General features: G+C 36.0%; 1 protein-coding gene across 1 annotated transcript in view; it reads left to right on the top strand.

Annotated features, from left to right (window-relative positions):
• ARHGEF12 (Rho guanine nucleotide exchange factor 12) overlaps window positions 1–21445 on the top strand; it is a 152765-nt gene that overhangs the window by 74201 nt on the left and 57119 nt on the right. Inside the window, exons 4-11 of the mRNA XM_017870478.1 lie at window positions 321–410; window positions 1962–2018; window positions 13370–13468; window positions 14416–14465; window positions 15720–15777; window positions 19408–19586; window positions 20775–20852; window positions 21049–21168. Coding sequence (XP_017725967.1) covers window positions 321–410; window positions 1962–2018; window positions 13370–13468; window positions 14416–14465; window positions 15720–15777; window positions 19408–19586; window positions 20775–20852; window positions 21049–21168 — 731 coding nt within the window. The remainder of the gene's footprint in view (window positions 1–320; window positions 411–1961; window positions 2019–13369; window positions 13469–14415; window positions 14466–15719; window positions 15778–19407; window positions 19587–20774; window positions 20853–21048; window positions 21169–21445) is intronic.

Here is a 21445-nt window from a genome sequence, read left to right as displayed (position 1 = left end):
TTTTTTTTTTTTTTTTTGTCTGTTAAATGGAAATAATAGTATTGACCTGTGAAAACCATACAAAAAAAATGTAAGCAGTTCCTTCTAAGAATAAAAGAGACTTTAATGCTGAATACTATTTTTAATTATCTTAAGCACTTAAAATCAAGTAAATAGACTGTGTTTCACCAAAACTTATTGAAAATGTAATTAGAGAGGCTTATGGTGCTGTGTAAAGTAAACTGATTTCCTGGTTTCTCTTGTAAGATCCACTTTTGGAATTTTAAATTTTTTATTCTAATGATTTTCTTGCACTAAGCTTTTGATTACTTTGCTTTAATTTAGGCATGGAAGTATTTTGAACCGAGAGTCACCAACAGATAAGAAGCAGAAAGTTGAGCGCATTGCATCACATGATTTTGACCCCACAGGTAAAACCCTATTCATTCTTTCAAAGAATATTGAGAGTAGTGAAGTTCAGAATAATAGAGCTTAAGCTACCCGAAACACTCAGAAGTAGTTGTTCAATCTGTTTTAGACTCTCACATTCCTCCAATTATATCATAATAACACCTTTGCATTTAGCAGGAATGCAAGCATTTTTAACTTCCAACACTGTACATCCCACTACAGAAGTATCGTTGTAGAGTATATTATATCTTTAAATAGTGATAGTAATAGAAATGATTATATAATAATTGGAGATTTGGTCAAATCAAGGACTCAGTATTAAGTTGAATCTTGGTATAAGCAGTAGTATGTCATAAAACCAAGGCTCTAGCAACTCTACACTTCTGTAGTCATCTAAAAATTCAATTGTGATTATGGTGAATTGGAGTTTTAGATAAATCAGTTTCACAAATTAATGATTGTCTCATTTTAGAGTAAACAGGTGAATAGAAATCCCTTTCTCTTCAGTTAAAAAGTATTCTGAACTTAAAGAACTGTCTTTCAACCTAAGCAATGTCAGTGTTTCCTAGGGTTGTCACGTTAACAGACTTTCAGACTGATCTCCTTTTATAACATACAGGCTTTTGCTTTCTCCTTGTAAACTTACTCAGTATTTGATTCATAGAAAGTGCTTGGTAGTCTTGCTTTTGTCATTTGAAACTGACATATATTTTTTGTGCACATACTATTCAGTTGCATGTCCCTTTGACAAGAGACGAAGTAAATCCCGCAATCTCAGATACATAAAATAATGTATCTATTTTAGGTATTTTTACTTAGAAATATAATTTTAAATATAGAGAATAGTATGTTTTATGTATCTAAGACATTTCATACTTTATTAGTATAAACTCCTTTATTTTGAAAAAATATTATAAGTATTATCTAGGAAGCACATAGCTAATCATTTTCTGCATTTCGGAGAGTAGGTAAAATGAAATTCCAGTCATCAATTTAGGAGGCTTTGGTGGTGGGAATATGTATTATGTCACTTTCGGATCTCCATGAAGAGAGAATTTTCCATTCTGATGCCTAACTTTGTAGTCATGGGGCTCAGAGGCTTTCATTTACATGATTAGATATTGTCTTGCCAATAAGGTCAAAAGTTTCTGCCTTATGTTCACAAAAATATAATCTTGTTAGGTTTATTTTGTATCTATGTCTGTGCTGTGCCCATCTCCAAAGACAGATATAAACAAAGGTGTATGCAGTGCTTCATAATAAGATCATGATAGCTTTTAGTGCTTTTGTCATCTCTACAATTATCAGGTGATATATTTTGTATACTATTCATGTGTTGTTTTGTTTGAACATATTTTTATTGCACTGTCTTTTCTTCGATAAATCTTTAAAATATGTCATTACCTGTGCTGTTTGTGACTATTCTAAGTGCTGTCATCTGTGATATTCATACTTTGTGTTTGCACGATTTAACTTGATCATGATTCATTCTTTTTTCCCCATGAATTTTTCCCCTTACATTGGTCTCCATATTTTCTATATCTCTCTCCTTTTCTCCCGCTCTTGTGCAGATAGCTCCTCCAAGAAGACAAAGTCTAGTTCAGAGGAGAGTAGATCCGAGATATATGGTAAGCTCATGTAGCTCATTCAGACTTGCCCTTTGGAGCTTGCTTCATGGTGTTCCTTTTCTGTTCTTTTTTTTTTTCTTTCTTTTTTTAAAAATAACTGCAGCCTTTCTTGTGTCTGCTGTGCATGGCATGATCTACCGCAGGGAAAGGGAGCCTGGGGTTTTTAACGTGCCTGTGATGTGGAAGCTGAAGGTTGCTAGAAACTAACATTGTAGATTAGGAGTAGGCCACATTGCCCATCTTCTCCCGTCTTGTTTATGGTAGGAAGGTGATTAATATGTTTGGGTCAGGTTCCTCCAAATAACACGAATGGGCTTTGAATTCTTGTCATCTTCTTCCCACGTCTCATTTGCAGAGTTTGGATTATGAAGAATTTGAGGAATTAAGTCTTTTCCTCTAAGTATAATACTGGCGTAATTTAGATATATTAGCAGTTCTTTGGAATTTTTATTTCCTTTTTTGTTTGTTTAGTTTTAATTGCCTCGTCATGTGGAAAAGTCATTCTTGTATAATTTATCCACGATGGCAAAAATACGTAAGTATTTTATTTTCATAGCTTGAAGAATTTGTGCCTTTGAGAAGTTTCTCTGAAGCTTAATCGGAATGGGAAAATTTCAAAATGGTACCTTTTAAAATAATCTTAACGAAGAGCAAGTTTAACCTGAGTGGTCAACTTTTGCAGCAGATGATTGAAATGCTAATATTTATAGACTGTGTCCTGTCTTCCAAAGATACGATAAACCATGTTTGTGAAGTTCATACCTATTTTTCCTTTTCCTTTACAGTTTTACCTGCCTTCTTTCCTTCTTTTGGGATCTGATTAGGGTTTTGTTTTGGAGTTTTTTGGTTTTTTGTTTTTTGAGAAAAGTGAATAGGAGAGGAATGACCTGGAGCTAAGACTTTAAAAATAATTCTGAAAGACTGATAAATTATTTCTTTTTTTAGGAAGATTCCAAATTTGGCCTCAAAGGGAAATCAGGTCATCTTTAATAGAGCCACAAGTCTATAGAGTAGAAGTTCCCCCAGGTGCAGATGTTTCCTAGCTTGATATATAGGAGAGGAAAAAAAAATACAGGAATTGCTCTCCCCCTTTTAAGACATTTGACAGTTCACATCTGCTGGCACTTGAGCCCATAATAACAGATAGTTTTTAGTATTATGAAAGCTCAGTATTTGGTTCAAAACCAGTTAATGCTGCTATGTTAAGACATATACACATGTTTCTTTACTTGGGTTTTTGTGACTAGTGTTTTTTCTGTGTATGGCTTTTACAGTAGTTCAGCAGTAAACGTATACTATGCCTTGTGGCACATCAAGTTTACGCTTTTTCTTCCTTCCAGAGTATTTTGACTACTGATAAGTAAGAAATACCTAATTCCTCGAGACTCTATCTTTCTGGACTCTATCTTTCTGTTCTGTATAAAGAGCTTTCTATAGTTTATCCTCTCCTTAGGAACATGAACTTTATCTTTATAGCTCTGTTCTTTTTCAGTAGCCTTTGCAGTGTTCTATTTCATCTTCCTCTCCATTTTCCTATATCTGCGATGTGTAGTTAGAAGTTTGTTGTGTGCTTTGGATGAAGACTAACAATTTAGGAACCTCTGACTAGAAATATTATACTAATATTTTTCTCAGCAGTGATAGAAATATTAATACTAGTTCAGACATGCCATTGGCTTGGTAGTGATAGAAACATTTTAAGTGGTAATCGGAAAGTAAGGTGTGGCTTCTCTGTGTGTGTGTTTTTTGAGAACCCTTGAAATACCTTTTTTGGAAGGAACTGAGTCCACAAGTCCTCAAAAAGCACTCGTTGGAGGGATGAGTTGATTAGAACAGAATTAGTATGCTAACATAAATCTCTTTGACATTACAAATATTTTATAACCTGTGTGAATAGACTTCTTTAGATTACATACAGTTAACATAGATGAAAAAGTCTCTCTGGGAATTAAAAGCTTGAAACTACTGAGTAGAATCATAGCAACTGGTGACATTCTACTTTAGTGTAGGGTCTTATAAGCTCACTTCAAACTTTTGAAAATATACATTGTTTTCTCTTGGGGTAAAATTCATTAGCTGGGTACTTAACAAAAATGCTAGTTACTCACATATTATTTATTTTAAACTTTCTTGGCTTTTTTTTTTTTGAGACACGATCTCGCTGTGTGGCCCAGGATGGAGTATAATGGCATGATCATGGCTCACTGCAGCCTCAACGTCCTGGGCTTAAGTGATCCTCCTACCTAAGCCTCCAAAGTAGCTGGGACTACAGGTGCACACCACTGCACCCAGCTGTTTTGTTTGTTTGTTTGTTTTTTTAATAGAGATGAGGTTGTTGAAGGAATGATTTGCCGGTGGCGGGGGGGGGGAGGGGGGGGAGAAAGAGTAGAGACAAAGTCTTGCCGTGTTGCCCAGGCTGGTCTCTGTCTCCTGAGCTCAAGCAGTCCTCCCACCTTGACTTGCCAAAATGCTGGGATTACAGGCATGAGCCACCGCACCTGGCTTCTTAGGCATTTTTAGAGCTACTTTGTGAAATAGATTAACTTTGTACATCTTAAAAGGAAACCAAGTGTTTGCTTTGTATTGACTTTTTTTGTTACGTTTCTGCCCAGTGTGGTCAGTCGGTTATTTATTCCATTTCCCCTTATTTTTCCCTTTCTACCTGTTAGAGTCTGTTAAATGTGTATGGATGTGTTTTCTGATCTACAATTTTAATAATACTTAATTTTAATAATACTTTTGTGGGTTACTGTAGGAAATGAGAGATTCAGCAAGTGAATTCTGAGTTAGACCATAGCTGCTGCTTAACCGCTGTCATGGTGTCATGAACAGATTCCTGCTGACAGTATTCGGTGCAAGAAAATAAGTTATTTCTTTTCAAAGCTGTCTTAGTGTGCTCAGGCCACTGTAACAAAATACTATAGACTGTGTGGTTTAAACAATAGAAACTTATTTTCTCACAGTTCTGGAGGTTAGAAGATCAAGATCAGGATGTCAGTGTGGTCAGGTCAGAGGATTCCCTTGCTGGCTTGCAGATGGCTACCTTCTTGCTGTTTGTCTCACAGGGCCTTTCCTCCATTTGTGCCAAAACGCCCTTTCTTTGGTTTCTATGATATTACATCAACCTGGTTCTTTACTCTTTGTAATTATTTTGTCTCTCTTTATTTGATTGTTTTTTCCCTCTTGTCTTGTACATGTAGGCATGACCCAAGTTTCTGTCCTCAATCTTTCTTCCAGTCTCCAGTCTAAGTGTCCCATAAATTCAGAGTGACCAAACTGGAGTTCATCATTGTTCTCTACAGCTGGGAATCACTCTTCCTCTTGATTTCCCTGGTTCTTTTAATGACACTGTCATTCTTCCATTCACCTAGTCTTATATTTCCTTAAAGTTATATTTGACTTCTCCATTTTCCCTTTTCCCCTGTGGTCAGCTATGTGCCAGGTCCCCTTGATTCTACCATCATAATATTTTTCTTTTTTTTTTTTTTTGAGACGGAGTCTCGCTCTGCCGCCCAGGCTGGAGTGCAGTGGCCGGATCTCAGCTCACTGCAAGCTCCGCCTCCCAGGTTCACGCCATTCTCCTGCCTCAGCCTCCCGAGTAGCTGGGACTACAGGCGCCCACCATGTCGCCCGGCTAGTTTTTTGTATTTTAGTAGAGACGGGGTTTCACCATGTTAGCCAGGATGGTCTCCATTTCCTGACCTCGTGATCCGCCCGTCTCGGCCTCCCAAAATGCTGGGATTACAGGCTTGAGCCACCACGCCCGGCCCATCATAATATTTTTCATCCTTCACTCTTTGGTTTCAACCCCACTGCCTTGTCCATCATTTTATTAGACTATTTTAATAGATTTATAACTTACTTTTATTTCGGTTTTACATTGATTCATTAACTTTTCTCCATTCTATATTCTGCCTTGACTTGTCAGATTAATATTACTAAAGTAAGAATTTGGTCATTCACTTGCTAAGAAAGTACAGGTAGTTGTTAAGATAATGCAACAATTTGTTTCCAATTTATTCTACTCTGATTCTCCTTCAGAGTTTCATTTTCCAAATATGTGTTGGCATTCTTCCTTTGCACATGCCATTTCTGTTGTCTTGAATGATTTACCTCCTATAACTTAGAATCCTACTCATCTTTCAAGGCTCAATTCAAGTACTGCCTTTTCCTAGGATTGCCCAGCTACTTTTGTTGTTTCTGAATGTTGACATCTTGTTTTATATTTAATTACTTGTATTTATGTTTATCTTTACATCTCCCATAATGCTGAACACATTGGAGGCCCTCATTAAGTGAATTTTTAATGAATGATTGTTGAGATTGACATAGGAAGTATTTTAGTAGAGAAAATTGATAGAATAAGATCTTGACTCATCCTAATTGAATCTTTCTTTCCTTTTGAAAACTTTAAGATAGAAGGAAATGTAACTTAGAGACATTTTTCTGGTAGTGGTCTGAAAGAATGAAATCAGCATAGTTGGAATGTAAGGCTCCTCTTGCTGGCAAGATTGTGCATTTAGAATCAAGAAGCTTCTTAATCAAAGGATTATCTGAGGTCTTACTCATAAAACATGTATGTCTGGCACCAGTTTAAAATGAGCTGTTTTTATGAGGTTGCACATGGCCCTTCTCCACTCCCTTCCCTGAAGCTAATTCTTAAGAGGTGAAACTTAGAGAAGTTTGGTCATGAAATAAAATAAAAGGTGAAGAAAGACTAATGTGCTTTCACTAAAGTCAATGTAATATGGAAGATTTAACAGGTTATCTTACATGTTTAACACTCCATTTTCATTAATATACTCCGCACTCTGTTTTCATTGTAGGAGTTATGGCCTTCTTTCAGGAATAGTTATAGAATGAAACTTCATTTTTTTTCACTTTCAAAATATGATCATTGGTAATTATCTACTGAGCAAGAAGGAAGCAGTCTTTTTATATTGGTTTTAAATGCCACATTGTTATAACAGAAAAAATATGTATTTTGTTATGATAAGGAAATAAAACTTAGAAAAGGATAGTATTTATGTAAATTTGATATAACATCTTTACTTCACTGATGAGATGAAACATGATATCAGGTTTATCAGCTTCTAGGCAAAATATGATTTCTAAGAGACAGGAAATAAACATTTTTTTGTAACTAGAGGAGTTATTTTGGGGTAGATGGAAAATCAAATTATTATAGTTGGAATTTTGCCAGGGCAGAAGGTTAATTAGTGTTCTTATAGAAATGTTTCTCTACTTTGCATAGTCTTCAAGGCTATGATTTTTTTTCTAATTAGAAAGTGTTTGAGTATGTTTATTTAAAATTTCCTTCGTGTATAAAATTCAAATTTATTTAATAACTATTTAGTGAGCACCCATTATATGCCAGGCACTATACTAAGGGATAGAGATACAAAGATATAAGTGACTGTACCTGCTTTGTGGTTGCTCACAGTCTAGTACAAAAGAACTGTAATGCATTTTGATAAGGGAAGTGATAGAGGTATGCACTCATTTACCATTACTCATATACACTTAAAAAAACAGCTGTGAAGAAATACTCATATGGCACCAAGAACAATGGGACTGAAGAAGTATTACTAGGACTAAGTCTTTCGTTTTTTTGAAAAACGTGTTTATTATTACTGTTATTTTTTGTAGAGAAGAGGTCTTGCTATGTTGCCCAGGCTGCGCTCAAACTCCTGGCCTCAACCAGTCCTCTTGCCTTGGCGTCCCAAAACATTGGAATTACAGGTGTGATCCACTGTGCCTGCCTGTTAGGATTATGTTTGAAGGAAGTTTAAGTTTCACTGGTTTTACTTTTTGAACACTCTGCCTGTATCTATGCAAAGTGCTGGCATATAGCACATATAAAAGTAATTAGGTGGCCTTACAAAACTCATATTCACAGATACATACATTTGTATGGTAGTTATGATTAATAATCTTTATACCAGATGATAAAGGATTTAGCAACAAAACAAAACCATGGACTATAGGAGTTGTAAAATCAGAAAAGTAAAATGATGAAAGCTGGTTTTGGGATTTTTTTTTAATAAAATTTGAAGATTGCTATTTTGGAGTTATGAGTTTACTTTTATCTTTGACTTTCTCTGTAACATACAGGGCCTATTATCTGTACCATTCTTTGATTCTTAAACATTGTCATTTTTTTCTCCATTTGTTTTCAGTATTGTCCTGCCAGGTTTTTATGTTCTTTGAGAACGAAGACTCCAAGTAGTTTTGGGTTCTTCACAGTACCTATGGACTGCAGTGTTAAATAACTACTATGGACAGATGCTCAATGCAAATTTGCTAAAACAAACAAAAGAAGTAGGATTTTTGTGTGTGTATGTCAAAAAGGATATTTCAAATATATGATAATTTAGCCAGTATTGGTGATTTTAGTTTTACAGAGGGTGGAAGTTATCCCTCTGTGGTAGGTTAAAACAGCTTCTGGTCAAAAACAGAATATTTCTCTGAAGAAAAAGGGAAAACATTTCATTTGATTTTGAATGAGAGGGAACATAATAGATTTGAGCATTTAAAGGACTGGATTTCTGAATTTTGAGTGGTAGGATGGCTTCATTTTCAGTTAATTATTACCACAAATCTAAATTTATGCAGATACCACAGATAGGACAGAACAGTTTTGTTAATTTGTATTTTATAGATTTTGAATTGACTGTATGTGTAAGGTATGTTTTGTTTTTATATTGGTCTACTGATTTAAAGTACATGTTGAAGTACATCAGTCTCACATTAGCAGGTAAATATAAAATAATAAATGTGGCTAATATAGTGGATTTGGGGAGAAGAAAAAATTGAATAGGATGTGTGCATAGTTCTTTTTCCTTTTCCTCTTTATTCTTTGTCCCTCATCTTCTCCTTTAGCTGTAATTAAGAGGGAAGGTTATCAGACTGAGACTGTTATGAATTAGAGAAAACAGGTTTGCTGTATTCTGAAGTAATACTAATAGATTTTCTTGATTCTTATTAATCTGTTAGGACTCTAGGCATATTTATAAAATTGACTGTGCATAGTGCTGTTTTTTTTTCTCTCTGATGACCTCCCTTTCTGAGTTTCCTTTCATCTCTAGACTCGTCTACTTGTCTGAATTTCATTAATTCATAAGCAATTTTTGTAAGTTTCCTTGTGTCCCAGAATATGTGCAAGGTTCTGAGATAAGGTTGTGATCAAGATACAGCCCCCACACCTTTGGAGCATAAAATCTAATGAAAGAATAAAAACAAATACAAATCAGTGTGAGTAAGGGTGATACAATAGGAGTATACGGAGGGTGCAGTGGGAGTCTGTAAGAGGGACACCTAACTTCAGTCTACATATTTAGGAAAAGCTTGTAAGAAGACTGATTCTTTTCTTAAGGACGTCCGGCTGTCTCTCATCTTCTAAAGCTAACTATGATAAGAAGCTCTGCCCCTTTAAATTTCCCTTCTCTCTTCCTTACTCATCCAAAACTACTTTCCTTTTTTGTTTGCTAAAAAACAAAACTTAGACATAAATCATAATTGATCCTCTTTTTTTTTTTGAGATGGAGTCTCAAAAAAAGTCTCACTGTTATCAGTGATCTCGGCTCACTGCATCCTCTGCCTCCTGGGTTCAAGCGATTCTCCTGCTTCAGCCTCCTGAGTAGCCTGGGACTACAGGCGCACACTGCCACGCACAGCTAGTTTTTGTATTTTTAGTAGAGACAGGGTTTCACCATGTTGGCCAGGATGGTCTCGATCTCTTGACCTCGTGATCCACCCACCTCAGCCTCCCATACACGCCCAGCCAGAATTGATCCTCTTAAGGATCATTTGCATTAATTGATAGGAGTTTATTAACATAAAAGTACTTATAATTGTACTAGTAGCGTGGATAGAGGAGAAAATCCAAGGTCAACCTCCCCCCAATCATAATAAGATAATATTTAACATGTGTGAACCCTTAATATTTGTTAGGCATTAAGCTAACTACTTTATATATTTTTTATTTAAGTGAAAGGTGCAGACATAGCAAACTCCTTAACTTCAAATACCCTTTTCCCTCATCTTTTGTAGGCGCCCTGTTCTCTGCAGGCAGAGAAGGTCTATTTAAGAAGCCCAGGTTGCTTAGTACTGCAATCACCCATATTAGAAACTTTTAATTCATTAATTTTAAAAGTTTTTTTAAACTTTTAAAACTTTTGTGAGGTGGGGTGGGAGAACAGAGAAGCACGAATATTGTATGAAAAAATGTATTCAGTGTTAAAATTGCCTTGATTTTTAAAGTCTCAATGTCTAATTTATTTTGAAATTTCAAATAACTGTAAGGGAGGTTGTGAAATATTTGTTTCCAAAAGTAAGCATGGATTTTAAAAGATTCCTGTAAAATGCTGGTTAGTCTAATAATTTTTTTTTTTTTTTGAGATGGAGTCTCACTCTATTGCCCAGGCTAGGCTGGAGTGCAGTGGTGCTATCTCAGCTCACTGCAACCTCCACCTCCTGGGTTCAAGCAGTTTTCCTGCCTCAGCCTCTCCGGTAGCTGGGATTACAGTCATGCACCACCACGCCAGGCTGATTTTGTTTTAGCATGTTGGTCAGGCTGGTCTCAATCCTGACTTCATTCAGGTGATCCTCCTGTCTCAGCCTCCCAAAGTGCTGAGATTACAGGCATGAGCCACTGCGCCTGGCCTGAATCTCTAATTCTACTCATTACACACTAGAAATTTATAAAGAATGCTATTTTTACTTGATTTATGTATTCATATCCTGTTTTATAGTTGTCCTAATTACTTGAAGGAAGTAACACTGAACAGATAAAAAAGGTTGAATTCTAATAGGTTATCTCCTGCCCTCATTACAATTTATTGTTTTGTGAGAGTGGTGAATATGTGAATTATTTAGTATTTAGAAGTCTCTAGAATTTAGGGGTAACACATTTTTAAATGTTGAAAATCAACTTTATTGAGGTAAAATTTACGTAAAATAAGATGCACTAATTGTAAGTGTATGGTTAGAAGATTTTGACAAATGAATATGCATACTCATGTAAACATTATCTTAATTAAGAAACAGAACATGTCCATCACTGCAAAAGTTCCTTCATTTCTTTTTGCAGTCATTCCCACTCCTCTTCCCTACTTCTCCCCTAGGCTGTTGCTATTCTGCTTTTTGTTGTTTTAGTTTAGTTTTCCTTTTCTATGTTGGAGTCATGTTGTGTTTACTTTCTTACGTACTGGCTTCTTTTGCTTACCATGATGTTTTTATGATTCAACTGTGTTTGTTGTATGTATGAGTAGTTCTTTTTTTCCTTCCTAATACATTGTATGGACATATCACAGTTTGTTTATCCATTCATCTGTTGATGGACATTTGAGTTTCTAGTTTTGGGCTCTTATGAATAAAACTGCTGTGAACATTCGTGTATGTCTTTCTGTGGACACAAATTGTTTTTTCTCTTGAGAGTAAAGTTCATGGATCGTATGTAAATATATGCTTGCTTTTATAAGAAATTTCCGAACAGTTTTCCAGAATGTTAGCACATCCCCACCAGCAATGTTATAATGTTGTAAGAGTTCTAGTTGCTCCACCTCTTTGCTACCACTTCTTTTGATTAGCCAGACTAGTTGGTGTATAGTGGTATCTCATTGTGGTTTTACTTTGTATTTTCCTGACGACTGCAGCTGTTAAGCACCTTTACATGTGCTTATTGGCCATTGGTGTATCTTTGTGATGTGTTTATTTAAGTATTTTGCCCCCTTTAACATTTATCTTCCATTATTGGTTGGAGAGTTGCATATAATCTGGATACAAATTCTTTATCAGATGTCTATATTGTGAATATTTTCTCTGTGTCTTGCCTTTTCATTTTCTTATCAGTGTCTTTAGAATAGCAAATGTTTTAAATTTTGTCCAGTTTCCTAGGTTTTTTTTCTTTTATGGTTTATAAACCCACCCTCAGGTCTTTTTTTAATGTTATAAACTATTTTGTTACATGTATTTTATCTGTTTTCTTTTTCTTTCTTTCTTCCTTTTTTGTTTTTTTAATACCCTAAGGTCTTGACGATTTCCTTCTGTGTTACCTTATGAAAAATTTTAGCTTGTATTTAGGCCCATGATCTGCTTTAATTTTTGTGTAGGGCATGAGTTCAAGGGTTAAGGTTTATGTTAAGCTACAGTGGGCTCATGTACTCATGATGTGTCATTATCAGCAAGAATAGATATGTATATACACTGTGTGTATGTATATATATATATATATAATTGTTATGTGTATATGTTTTCTATGAGCCATTGTACACACAGTCTATATATATTTTTTATTAACGTATCTTTAACATCGTTTGGTTGGTAAATCAGACTTATTTAAAAGATTGTGGCTCTTTGTGTAAAATCTTTAGAAAAGTTTTATTTTCTAATCATCATTATCTTTGTGTTGCTTTACCTGTTTTATATATTGACTTCGGTGAAATGCTTATTAGATCCTGCAAAGCTGAAAATATATGTTGTCTCTGGCTAACACAGAGTTCAAGATCTTCAGATCTGGTCTATGATAAAACAGCCCTGGGTACTAATCAGGGTTCTACTCTGGCAGGACATTTCTATTCCTCTGGCTGGGGCCCTCTTTCTCTCACCTTGTCTCTCAAATGACTGTTTTCATTTGCTGTTTAGAAGAAACACAGATTCTCCTTTAGGAATCAGGTAAGTATATGAAAGAGATGAAGGAACTGGTTGAGTTCACAGATTCTTTCTTTCCTACTTTTTTCTACCTTTCTCTTTGTTTTCTATAAGCCAGGGTTTTTCTTCCCCCTGAACTCTTCCTTTCTCTTCTCTTCTTCAGGGAATAGCTTCAGGTACTCTGTAAGCACCTCCTTTCTTTTTACTGTTTTCCTGAGTATATTTTCTTGAGAGTAAGACTGGATTTCTCCAGAATTTTCCTTGAGATGCTCCTAGCCACATGTCCGAAGATAGTTGATTTTTCTTGGGTTAAACACCAATTAGGGTACCAAAAACACAGGGCAGTGGGGGGCGGGGCGGGGGGAGAATTTTATACTACAGAGAAATAGCATAGATGTGAGTGGGCTTTCCTTCTAGCTGTCTCATGTCTAATACTTAATATTTTGCAGTTTTTCATAGCTGTTTTTAATATTGGAGCAATTCTGTTATACTTCGCCAGTGAGAAAACAGTATGTGTGACTCTGGTGTTCTTGTGTTTGCTTTGTTGATGGGGGTTAGTGTTCTTATTTTACTTTGTGGATTTACATGTGCTATTTTGTGTTTCTCCAAATGGAACACAGTTTATTACTAATATATAATTATTGTCTTTTCCTTTCTCTGTTTTCTCTTCCTTCTTTTTTTACGCTGTGGTTCTTGTGCAGGTCTTGTTCAACGTTGCGTAGTCATCCAGAAAGATGACAATGGATTTGGGCTGACGGTCAGTGGAGACAATCCAGTCTTCGTACAGTCTGTCAAAGAAGGCAAGGCATTTCTAAAAACAATTTATCACTCAGTAAACAGAGTAAGAATAGAAAAGCTTAAATAAAGGCAATTCCCAAGAATAGAATAATTACATAGATTGCAGGTCATGTGGACTATTGTGCTAGATTCGTCTATATGTCAAATATATGTCATAGTTATAGGAAGGAATTTACTCTAGTTGATTTTTTTTTTGTGCTTGTTAGAAAATCAGTTTTTATATAGTTTTAGAAATCATGTGACTCCTTGGTCATGATACTTTATTGTCCACACAAAAGTTTCTGAAATTTCAGTTTTCCGTGGCACCAGTGATATTTTGGCAAAGACAGATTAAAGAGATAGCAGATTAAAGAAAATACCATTTCTTTTCCCAAAACAACAATGACAATATTTTCTACTGCTGTTACCGTATATTGAATACTTCCTTTATATTGGGTGCTATAATTTTGAGGTAGACAATTTTTTTATCCCCATTTTATAGGTGATATTAAGGCTTAGAGTAAAAAAACATAAAATCAGTCCAAGGTCACACAACTAGTGAGTGGTAGAAGCAGGATTTGAATGTAAAGTCTGACTTCACAGTCCCCACCTTTTTTGTTTTTTGAGATGAAGTCTCGCTCTGTTGCCAGGCTGGAGTGCAGTGACACAATCTTGGCTCACTGCAACCTCCGCCTCCCGGGTTCAAGCGATTCTCCTGCCTCAGCCTGCTGAGCAGCTGGGACTACAGGCACGCGCCACCACACCCAGCTAATTTTTGTATTTTTAGTAGAAACGGGGTTTTACCATGTTGGCCAGGATGGTCTCGATCTCTTGACCTTGTGATCTGCCTGCCTCAGCTTCCCAAAGGACAGCCCATGTTTTTAACCACTTTGTTATACTGTTCCTCTGTCAGGAAGATGATCAGTAAATGCAAATGAATCACATTTTAAGTAATTAATTTCTCATACAGATGGAGCAGCCATGCGGGCTGGAGTACAGACAGGTGATCGAATCATCAAGGTAAGGAAAAGCCTATTATAGAATTTATGGTAGGATTAAAAAACAACATATATTGGTCATATTCTGCTTTTTTCACTTGCATTTTTATAAAAAGCATCATATGATGTGTGATAGATCTATTGACTGTAAAATCTTATTTCATTTGTTTTAATATTAATATTATCCTTTACTGAAGGACATAATAAAAGGATTGAAAATAATGGAGGAATATATGTTCTTGAGTACGAGAGTAATTCAATGTTGGAAAGGTCATTTCTCTCCAGATTAGTCTGTTATTAAGCAATTCTCATCAAAGTAAAGTTGAGCATTTCTAATCTGAAACCTGAAATGCTCCCAACTCTGCAACTTTTTGAGTACCAAACTGACGCCATAAGTGGAAAATTTCACACCTGACCTCATGTGATGGGTCACAGTCAAAAGCTGGTTTCACCAGGTACAGTAGCTTGAGCCTGTATTACCAGCTACTCAGGAGGCTGAGGTGGGAGGATCGCTTGAGTGCAGGAGTTGAGACTGCAGTGCACTTTGATCATACCTGAGAATAGCCACAGCACTTTGACCTGGGCAGTATAGTGAGACCCTGTCTTTAAAAAACAGTAAATAAAACCAGACCAAAACAAAAAACTTGGTTTCAATGCACAAAAGTATTTAAAATGTGTAAAACTACCTTCAGGCTATGTGTGTAAGGTGTATATGAAACATAAAAGGCTCATATTTAAACCTGGGTCTCGTCCCCAAGATGTATCATTATGTATATACAAATATTCCAAACTTCAAAAAAATCCAAAACACTTCTTCTGGTACCAGGTATTTCAGATAAGCAATACCTGACCTGTATGCAAATAGAATTGTAATGGTCGATGTCAATTTGATTATTCTACCAGATGAACTTTATAAAGGTGTAAGAATCACTAAAGAAAAAAATATGTTATATGTATGTGTATGTATGAGAAGAGATGTATATGACTCTAATCTGTATATAGACCTACCAGTGGAACACAACAGAGAGACTAGAAATAGATTTTGAATTCAGATCAGTAGAGAAAGAATGGTTTATGTTTAAGTTCATTTTGTTGCCGAATATGCCCTGTAGACTCATGGTGTGAAAATGAATATTGAATCAAATACGTAAATATTTTAATGTAATGTGATTCCTATGTTATAGTTGGTTATACTGTGTATGATAATTCCTGAAGTCCTTTTATCCATTCTCTCGATAGGCTGTATCTGACATGCACTCCTTTCGTTTTCCTACAGGTGAATGGAACTCTGGTGACTCATTCAAATCATCTGGAGGTGGTGAAGCTAATCAGATGTAGGTGAATGTTATTCTTAGTTTTAATTGTTTTCTGAAACCCTTAAAGTAAGGATCAGCAAATTTCCTGTAATAGGCCAAATAGTAAATATTTAGGCTGCGTGGACTGTATAGTCTACTGCCGACTCTGTCATTGTATCTTGAAAGCAGCCATAGACAATATGTAAATGAATGGGTGTGGCTGTGCTTCAGTAAAACTTTATTTACCAAAAGTCTGTGATCCTGGTTTAGGCCCTTGGTTGGAGTTTGCTGATCCCTGCATTGAAGGAAAATCTGAGGTGAAAACTCTTAGCTTACTAATAACTATCTTTTGTCAGCTCCATTTATATGGTTGATTATAATATTCCTGTCATTCTTGGTAATACTGAATACGTACATTCGAAAGAAATGCATGAGTCACCTGAGAGGAAGGAGGTTGAGAAATCAGACATATGGCCTTATGAACTGAAATGGAACTTTAAAAATCATCTAGCACAATAACTTTCCCTCGGATAAGTAAATGATTATACAATCCAGAGTAGCGATCTTCTCTTGGAAATCTTCAGGGTTAAGAATTTGTGATCTTCAGGTTTAGGGGTGAGTAGCCCACTTGGACTTAGTTCTCTGTAGAGAACCAGACTTGAAGCAGTGGGAGTCTGCAGCTAACCTCCCATCACTTGCAGGGTCAAAGGTAGATTAATGTACCTTCAGCTGGCAGTGAGGTATGGTCGAGCCAGGCTTCAGCCACTCACAGGGCCTCAGTTTTCCCATCTGCACAGGGAGAAGGGAAGGTTCAGTGGCCCTGTGAGCTTTGCTGGCAGGTGGTGATGGGGTGGGTCGTCTGAATCTGAGTCAGGTGAAGTCTAGGTGCTACACCTTCCCCAACCTGGGCTTAGGTTTCATTTTGTTGTTACCTTTTAACCGTACCTGCTTTCCAAGAGAGATTTTATATTTTCTTTTTTTTTTGGGGGGGGGGGGGGGGGTCAGGGTCTTGTAGAATGCAGTGGTTCAATTATAGCTCACTACAGCCTCCAACTTCTGGGTTTAAGTGATCCTCCCACCTTGTTTTTTGTTTTGTCTTGTTTTGTCTTGTTTTGTTTTGGTAGAGACTGGTGTTTGATATGTTCCCCAGGCTGCTGTCAAACTCCTGGGCTCACCTGCCTCAGCCTCCCAAAGCGCTGGGATTACAGGCATGCGCCACACTACACCTGGCCAAGATTTTATATTTTCTAAGTGCTTCACATATTGAATGGAAAATAGCATGACAGTTATGACAGTAGTAAAGAAAGTCACATGAGAGTCCACCACCTAAAATGTAACTTCCTTTTTCTTTGTTCTGGCCTGGTTTGGGCCTTATGTATTTGTTATTGTATCTCTTAAAAAAAAAAGAGAGAGCGAGAGAGACAAACTGAATGAAAATTTTTAAAAAAGGAATTAAAGAATTTATGATCTTTTGCATCAGATTATTCCACAGTAAAGTAGACTAGAAATAAGAGACAGTTGTTTGTGATGAAGCAGAATCACTACCATTTTATTTAATTCTATTTCTCTGTATTGGGTGGATGGACATCTTCAGAAGAAATTTAATAAACTAACTTTTTTCTTGGCCTTTGTACTGCTGTGTGAAGCAACTATGAAAATTTTTAAACTTTTTCATCAGAGTACCAGTGCTCCAAATGGTCACTTTGATCAGCGTTCTTAACTTTATTTTAAAAGAGTGCAGTGATCAAAATTAGATCCCCATACTTGAATAAATTTGACCACTTATTTAATGAGAATGTGATTTATAAATTGTTATGTGCTACATAAATATGGTTTATGTTAATAAGTTTATGCCTGATGTCCATTGAGATGTATAAAAACATTTCTTTAGCTTTCTGGGTTGTATTTTTTGCTCATTCCAGTATAAATTTTACTTAAAAAATTAAATCCTGGGATTCTAGCAATAAATTACTTATCTAATAGTAAGGGCATAGCTACAAACTTAAAGTTCATCCTAAAAACCTTTGCATATCCAAAACATATATAAATTTGACATCCCTAAAGCCTGGGTGTATGTAACAGAGTTCCTGCATGTCCTACTTTTTAATGTGTATTCTGGATATAATAAAAGTGATACCAAATCAGAGCAGTTTAGAAACAGCTAAAGAAAGGAAGGGAAAAGCTGGGAAGCTATTATAAGCAAGTACATAGACAAGTGAGATATAATAGATGACTTTCTGATAGACAGCCATAAGATTGAAGAGCCTTAGAAAGTGTTTCTACGTAAAATTCCTCCAAATCATAACACTTGTGACTATTATACATAGCAAAAATAGTTTTTAGAACACCAAAACACTGAAATAATTGATAGTGATTTCCATGGGAGGGTTAAATTGGGAGACAAGTGTAAAATACATTTGAAAGTCCTATTGAAATGTCTAAGAAAAAAGTTTTGCTATATCTATTACTGACTCTGATTATGGTGATTTTTTTTTTTTTTTTTTGAGACAGAGTCTTGTTCTGTCACCCAGGCTGGAGTGCGGTGGCACGATCTCGGCTCACTGCAACTTCCGCCTCCCAGATTTAAGTGATTCTCCTACCTCAGCCTCACTAGTAGCTGAGACCACAGGCATGTGCTACCACGCCCGGCTAATTTTTTGTATTTTTAGTAGAGACGGGGTTTCACCATGTTAGCCAGGCTACTCTTGATCCCCTGACCTCGTGATCCGCCGGCCTCAGCCTCCCAAAGTGCTGGGATTACAGGCATGAGCCACCATGCTCGGCCTGATTATGGTGATTTTTGCTGTCTAGATTTTTAACTCCCATAATAGGTCTAATGAATTCCTGTCCATTCCTCCAAATGTTTTCTACTAAAATTTACTACTTATTATTGATTGTGTTTTTCCCTGTTATTGTAGAATATTTTTTGGTCATACTCATTTTGTAAAGTTAATTTAAAATTGCATTTTATATTCTAGCGTATTCACTAAACCATGCCTAGTTAGTATCATCTTAAAATACAAAGATCTAGGCCAGGTCCCGTGTCTCACATCTGTAATCCTAGCAACTTGGGAGGCCAAGGTGGGCAGATCACTTGAGCTCAGGAGTTTAAGACCAGCCTGGGCAACGTGGCGAAACCCCATATTTAAACAAACAAACAAAAAATCCCAGGTACTTGTGAGGGCTGAGGGAGGAGGATTGCTTGAACCCAGGAAGTCGAGGCTGCAGTGAGCTGAGATCGTGCCACTGCACTCCAGCCTGGGTGACAAAGTGAGACCCTGATTTTAAAAAAGGAAGATTTTTAAAAAATTACATTTAAGAAATTAATTAAACATAGCCACTAATAGATGGTTGATTTTAACTCTCCTCTAAATTAAGAAAATATATTCTTGGAGTTATAAATTTTATTTGCTTTTAAGTAATATCTGATCTTGCAAATAGTAACTTGCTATCTGAAAACGGCATCATTCTTTTGGATTTTTAGGGCAGTCGTAAAAGAAATGACAAATTATTTTTTTTTCTGTGGAGAAATGATTAGCAGATGATGGGACAGTCTTATATAACTGGATCTTTTAGAACTATCAAAGATTAAGTAGTAAAATGGTATAAAAAGTTTCTTGACAGTGTTATTTTCCCTTCCCTTCCCTTTTTCCATCTCCCCACCCCAAGCTGGTTCCTATGTAGCTCTCACTGTTCAGGGACGCCCACCTGGGTCGCCCCAGATTCCACTTGCCGACTCTGAAGTAGAGCCATCAGTCATTGGACATATGTCTCCCATCATGACATCTCCTCATTCACCTGGAGCATCTGGGAATATGGAAAGAATCACTAGTCCTGTGCTCATGGGGGTAAGAATGGGGAAATTTCTTAGTTAAATACTCAGTCCTATAAGGATGTGTTTACTTTATATTAAGAGTGTTCAACTATTAGGCTGATGAACTAATTAAATTTAAGGTTCTAGAAAACAATTTACTAGTATAAAAATTACATAATAGGAATGATTAGAATATTGTCATAGCAGATTTAATTTAACAAGTATTAAACACCTGTCATATGTAAAACAATGTGCCACCCACAAAAATATAGTTAAGGTACTCATGTTCAAGGTTATAGTCATCTTAGAATGTGTAATTTTAGGAGGGTGGGGATTTTTGTTTATTTTGTTTACTGTTATGTTTCCAGCATCTGAAATATTGCTTAGCATGTAGAAGGTGCTTAACAAAGCTTTGTTGATTGAGATTAAATCAAGAGTATACAAGTAACTATAATACAAGGCAGAATGTAGACATTATGAGGGCAAAAAAATACTAAGTTCTATGAAGATTCAAAGGAGAGAGAGAGCACATAGAAGAAGAACAATAAATAGAAGGAGCCAAGAAAGCATCAAATATTGTGGAGAAGTAGCTAGGATTTTTGTTTGGTTGGTGCCTGTTAAGGATGTACATAGTGGGAGATGAACTTGAAAATAGTAGGTTGACTATTTTGAAAAGTCACATCTCCCAAGCTAATTTACATGTAACTAGATAAGCAGTAAGAATCCATTCAACATTTCTTTTTAAGCAAAAGAGTACATGATTATCCTAGGATTATAGGAAGACTAATTTGGTAAAATATTATAGGCTTGTGAAACAAGGAGGGATGATGGGTGATGAATTAGGGAGCTGTCTTCATATTTCAGGTAAGAGGTACTGGGATTTTGAGCTATGCATGGGGATCGATAGTAAAGATCTGAATGAGGGAAAGTAAAAGATACTATTCTTGTACTAAGACAACTTAATTTCTCCAATATCAATATTTAATGTTCTCTTGAATCCAGTTTAGTAAAGATGAAATGGAAGGGCATACATTTCTTTGTAGTTTCTTGTCTTTTAAGTGTCATGTCTAAAAGTTTGTCCTCATAACCCAGAAATAAAAACCTAATAGGTATTGATAATTGGAGCTGAGGCAGAACTTTGTATGTCACATTTTCTCTATTTATTTTAGCTTCATATTTTCTATACTGGTTGTTGTTTGTTTTTTATCTTTTTCTCTTCTAGGAGGAAAACAATGTGGTTCATAACCAGAAAGTAGAAATTCTGAGAAAAATGTTACAGAAAGAACAGGAACGGCTACAGGTATTAAATGAGAAGTAGGGCTGTGTACAGGCCAATAAAAATGTGAGTGGGCATGGTTGAGTTGGTGTTTATCATAGTCACAATCAAGCAGTATTGTAACCAATGCCATTAGTTATATTATTGATTAAGAATGGACTATTTCTGTACCTTTTTTACATAAGTAATTAATTCTGAAAATATTTTTATAACTTTTCAGTTATTGCAGGAAGATTACAACCGAACACCTGCCCAAAGATTGCTAAAAGAGATCCAAGAGGCCAAGAAACACATTCCTCAGCTGCAAGAGCAGTTATCCAAAGCCACAGGCTCTGCTCAGGTAGCATTACTATTACAAGTGCTACCCAACTTTTTGCAGGAGAATTTTCTTCTGGGAATGTGTCAGAGAATGTTGCAGTTGACTTTTTTAAAGTTATTTTTCTAGCGTAGGACAACAGGATGTCCTGTTAAGGATGTTACAGAAGTAATGATTAACAAAAATAAATGTGGGCGTCTGATTGTTTGCTTGCTCATGATATCACATTTCTTTGTTCCATAATAATGTAAAAAAGAATTGAGTGCTTTTGCTTTGATGTGACCAACTACTAAAATATATT

Source organism: Rhinopithecus bieti, unplaced genomic scaffold (genome assembly GCF_001698545.2).
Source record: "Rhinopithecus bieti isolate Rb0 unplaced genomic scaffold, ASM169854v2 scaffold_5002, whole genome shotgun sequence".
NCBI classification, from domain to species: domain Eukaryota; kingdom Metazoa; phylum Chordata; class Mammalia; order Primates; family Cercopithecidae; genus Rhinopithecus; species Rhinopithecus bieti.
This window is presented reverse-complemented; position numbering and strand designations above follow the sequence as displayed.